At 36.2% G+C, this 4825-nt stretch overlaps 1 protein-coding gene across 1 annotated transcript; it reads right to left on the bottom strand.

Moving 5' to 3' along the window:
- Positions 1-2243: 2243 nt before the first annotated feature.
- LOC133781932 (uncharacterized) lies at positions 2244-2737 on the bottom strand. The gene has a single exon (XM_062221040.1). The coding sequence runs from the start codon at positions 2629-2631 to the stop codon at positions 2446-2448; it is 186 nt and encodes a 61-aa protein (XP_062077024.1). The 5' UTR covers positions 2632-2737; the 3' UTR covers positions 2244-2445.
- Positions 2738-4825: the final 2088 nt, after the last annotated feature.

Genomic DNA, 4825 nt, shown 5'->3' with positions numbered 1-4825 from the left:
GCCTACATAATCTCGCAAAGGTTCACTTTGTCGTTGAACTATGATGTATAGGTCTTCCGCAAACTTTTCAAGCTTCTTGCTACTGGAAAACTTTTCAACAAAAGTGTTCGTCAATTATGCAAAAGTAGAAATAGAATTATTAGGTAAATTAGTATACCATTAATTCGAGGGCTGGTCCAATAAGACTGGAACCAAACCCTTACATAAGCAAGCTTCTCTCATGTCAGCATTGATATATCGACCATCTTCACATGAGGGAAGCTGAACTTCTTTGGCATTTTTACCATTGCTATATCGTCAACGAACAAGGAGTCAACATTCCAAGAATCTATTGGATAAATGCTTCCATTTCTACCAATTTACGAGCCAACTCAGTATCTTGGATCAGAAGTGAGCTGATGGCAATATGGCAGGCATGATCGCTTACGACTGGTTGATTCAGTCTGATCGCCTGCTGCTCAAGCATGTGTTGACCTGCTCAAATGAAGGTCTGGATCGTGCCAGTGGTAGGCTGACTGGCTCTTGGGATCTGCTGACATTCGGATCAAGTGGATGGGTGATTGGCTCCTGGAACCTGCTGATGTCCGCCTACTGAGGCTAGCTGGATGACTCCTGGAGTCTGATGTTGTCTGGGTGCGAATGAATGTCCATAATCATTCATGGTTACATGTAGTTCTCCTGCATTGACATTTGAATTCTGTATGTTAGACATGGTACGTGGCATTTGAGGGTTTCTTAACGAGGATGATAGATTTGTTCAACTCATTCCATCATTGTTAGAGATATGGGTGAATTCACCCAAAGGTTGCATCGGGCTGATGGGGCCTCAGAAGCGGGATGGCCGGACCTCGGTCGCCTGAGATGACATGACATCCATTCACACGAGTAGGTCAACATTCTCTATTTCGAGCCTCTTCATTTTCTCGCGATTCTCATTCATTTGGGCAGTAAGGGCAGCGAGTTGGGTGGCCAGATCATGTGTCTCAGTCACGTCTGACATAGTTCATAAGTGAACTCCTTGATTCTTTGTCAATTGTCTGATTGCTAGGGCCCCACGGTGGGCGCCAAAATATAGAGGCTGATTCCTACAATTGATGAAACAGTCACTAGCAACCTTTCAAGAACAAAGAAGGAGGCGGTAGTTCAACTTAGTCAGATTTTTGTGAAAGATAATCGAAAAAGTAAAAGAATAACAAAAGTAATATTGAGTAGGTGAATAGAATGATGAGCGGGTGATGATGGAGTTTGACATTCCGGCCAAGTTAGTCTGAATGGCTCGTGGCAGGCTACAACAGAGCTCGTCAGTCTAGTCAGGTGAGTCTTACTGATTTGTCTTGCTTGACAGAATCAACTTCAAGAAAGTGTTCTTAGTCCAAGAGAGTATTCAGAGTGATGGTTCTTCGATACCTTGCCATCTCCCCTTAGGGTTTTCCTTATAGTCATCCTCCTTACCGTTGCCCCTCCACCTTCTTGATCCGTCTCACTCGCCCCAAGTGGATACCTTCCGAAATTCATGGAAAATGTTACGTGTACCTTGTTTGTTTCAAGGTCTTTGGCTGACTGAGTGCATCCGGATTCAGTTCCGGGTATGGATTGGCCATTTGGATGGTTCATACAATATATGTGAGCCCATTTACATTGGTTTGGGTCTTACTGGCTAGTCTAGCTAGTTTATTGGGCCTGACAGACTAGTCTTACTGACTTGTTGGATTTTTTATCATGTAGACAGATTTTGCCCACTACACTTACAAAAAATATGACTCCAATGGTGTTCCAAAAAGTGTGTCAAATTTGATACATTCTAGAAGTTGTGTCAAATTTAGCACAAAATATAACATGAATCAAATTTGGCACATCAATAAATGCTACTTTTTTATTTACCATATTACCACTAATTATTATAATTTAGTAGTTGACAATTATTTACCAATCATATCTCTTTTTTTTTATTTCTTTTAATGACAAATTTCTTGTAGTATACAATTTGAATTAATAAAAAAAATTAATTTTTGTATATTCTTAATAAATATTAAATAAATTATTAATTTTTTTGTGTTAATTTGTTTCTTGTGTATTAGAACATAATCACAAATATTAGGTCAAATATAGCATTAACTCTTAATTTTGTGCTAAATTTAGGTCACTTATTTGCATTGGAGATGGTATAAATTATATAAATTCTATTTTGGGTCACTTCTCAAAAAAAAGAAATCAATTTGTAGACGCTTTGTGAGACTAATAAATACCAGTACGAAATCAAATTTGTATTTCATGATTGATTTGAAACAGAATTTATTTATGATACAACCACGAGTCATACACACAATTCTTCCTCTCGTCTTTCTCATACAAAAAGCAGAGTAAAGAAGGGTTTAAATTCCCCAATTGATCAGCCTAAATTGATGTCGTTTCATTCCACTTCTTTTGATTTCATATTTTCATATTCTACAAGCGAGAGGGATAAGAATTAACGGGAAAATAAGAAACGACAACGGGAGCTGTGGAAGATTTTATTGACTCACTGCTCTTGTTTTTCTCCATAGACGATGAATCTACTTTCTTCTTTGAGCTCTCATCGTGGTCCGACACCCGAGGCACGTACGAAGGCCGGAAGCAGTTGAAAAGAGACATTGAGAAAGACTGTTATTGCTTTGATTTGAATGAGCTTAATTGGCAAGTATAAAAAATTAAGAACTAAGAGGTTTGAGGATCATATATTTAATTATAAGAAATGAAATTATGTGGTTGAATTTTTATAGGCACTGAGTGATTATTAGTGACTGCTAAGCGTGTGGAGCAAGCTGAAACAATTGTGCCATACAAGAATCCTCTTTAGTCTTAAAATATTTGGTCTTACTTGACCTTTTCATTTCCTTTGCTTAACTATGTGGTGCATTGGTTGAAAGGTCAACACAACGAATGTCACATGCTTAGACCAAGACTACTCTTGTTAAAGTCACCTTACGTTTCTTTATTTGTCAATTGTGACAAAGTAGCGATGACTCACCTCAAATTAAAATTGACTATTTGGCATATAGTTTCCATTCATTTATTTAATGGAAGATAACAAACTTGGAACAGCGATTAAGTTATCCATAAAATATTGACTTAGAGGAAGCAAAATTGGGATCCGCATTCAAAATTATGAATGACATTGTTCTTTCCAAGAAAGTAAATTAAAACAACAACAACAAAAGGCTCTGAATGACAATGACAATTACACAACCACCCTCCAAGAAAGTAATAATTTAGCAACACGGAAGATGAAGCAGCCGAAGCTGCCCTGATCTTTCTTCTTCCTTGCCCAACAAGAATAACAAAGCTTTAATCAGATGCCTGGTATATATAAAGCACAAAAATCAATTCTTTTCTCATAAATATAGTACCAACCTATACTTAAGCACCACATTACTATAGCATACTGCTAGTCTTTCAAATTTTCACGATCTAGCTAAGCTAGCGCCTTATTAACCAAAACCAGGTACTGAATCACCTCAAAAACTAAGCAACATGGCTCTTTTCACAGGCTTGTTCAGCTGTTTTCATGTGTCTTCGTCTCGAGTCTCCGATAACGTCGAAAATTGCAAGCAGAAAGAGGAACAGAGTAATAAGTCCAATAATATTAAGTCATCCAAAGCACCGGTGGTAGTTTCCTACTTCCCTATAAGTTCAAATCTCTCTCGCTTATAGGTATATTCAATCTATCTTGTGAGCGTTTGGTCTATACTGACTCCTGGGATTTAGAAACCACCATGTGATGAAGAGCTGCCCTTCCTTGTCCGACGTCGTTATATATCTGGCCGATTGCAAGTTCCTCTTCAACTCACTACAAAATTAGTTAATTTTTCCAATTCGTTTCACGAGAAACGGCAAGGCCATATATGTTCTCTATCGAGTTTTTCTCATCATCGTCATCGTCAAGTAATTTAATTAATTCTTTTGTAACAATCCAATAAAAATTAGTTTACATATATTGTAAGAAGTCAGTCCAATTTATATTTATCTAATTTGGAATTTAGTATAATATTAGTAATATAGCTAATTCTTTCCTCAATGACTGATTAATTCTAGTACTGATAAGATGATTAATAACAATTAATATATATCTGTATCTTTTTTATTTGTTCTACAGAAATACTATTCAGTCTTGTAACGCCATTGTCCGTGAAACTTTTCTTATCCATATAAATACAGATTACTTGACATGTAGAGTTCGTGCTTTACTTGATATATCACTATATTTGAAATTCCGTTTTTTAAGATTACCAACTTAATTATTCAAATTAAATAATTAATTGTTGAACTAATACAGAAATGTTTAAACAGACACAAAGACTGTTTGAACAGAAACCGGATATGTTTAAACAGTTTGTGATCAGAAGATAAAAACGAACATAAAGTAAAAAACACATGAATTTTTACGTGGTATCAGCAATCTTTGCAGATTACTACTAGTCCACGAGGCCACGCCCAGAGAATGAAATTTATTAGAAGAATATCTAAACGATTACAAAACAAAATTGACTTATACAAATAAAGACTCTCTCTTGAATTTTTCGCAACTGTTGTAATCTAAACTCCTAATCAAATTTCTGAAGTGATAAGATCTTGAACTCCCTTCAAATCATAACACTTGCACTTTTCCTCCCGAAAAGTGACTCACGAACAAGACTTCTCCCGAAGCTTGATAATCAATGTCCAAGTGTGTTCAACCTGCACAATTAACACAAAGAAAACAATACAGAAGTATACTGTAATAAACCACTAAGAACTTGCTGGACTCAAGTTCTTCACATAAAAAGTCTCTCTAAAACTTGAAAAATAT

The sequence above is a fragment of the Humulus lupulus genome, chromosome 6 (genome assembly GCF_963169125.1).
Source record: "Humulus lupulus chromosome 6, drHumLupu1.1, whole genome shotgun sequence".
NCBI lineage: Eukaryota > Viridiplantae > Streptophyta > Magnoliopsida > Rosales > Cannabaceae > Humulus > Humulus lupulus.
This window is presented reverse-complemented; position numbering and strand designations above follow the sequence as displayed.

Excerpts from the sequence above, each read along its gene's own strand:
- LOC133781932 (XM_062221040.1), bottom strand. The coding sequence starts at position 2,631 with ATGTCTCTTTTCAACTGCTTCCGGCCTTCGTACGTGCCTCGGGTGTCG.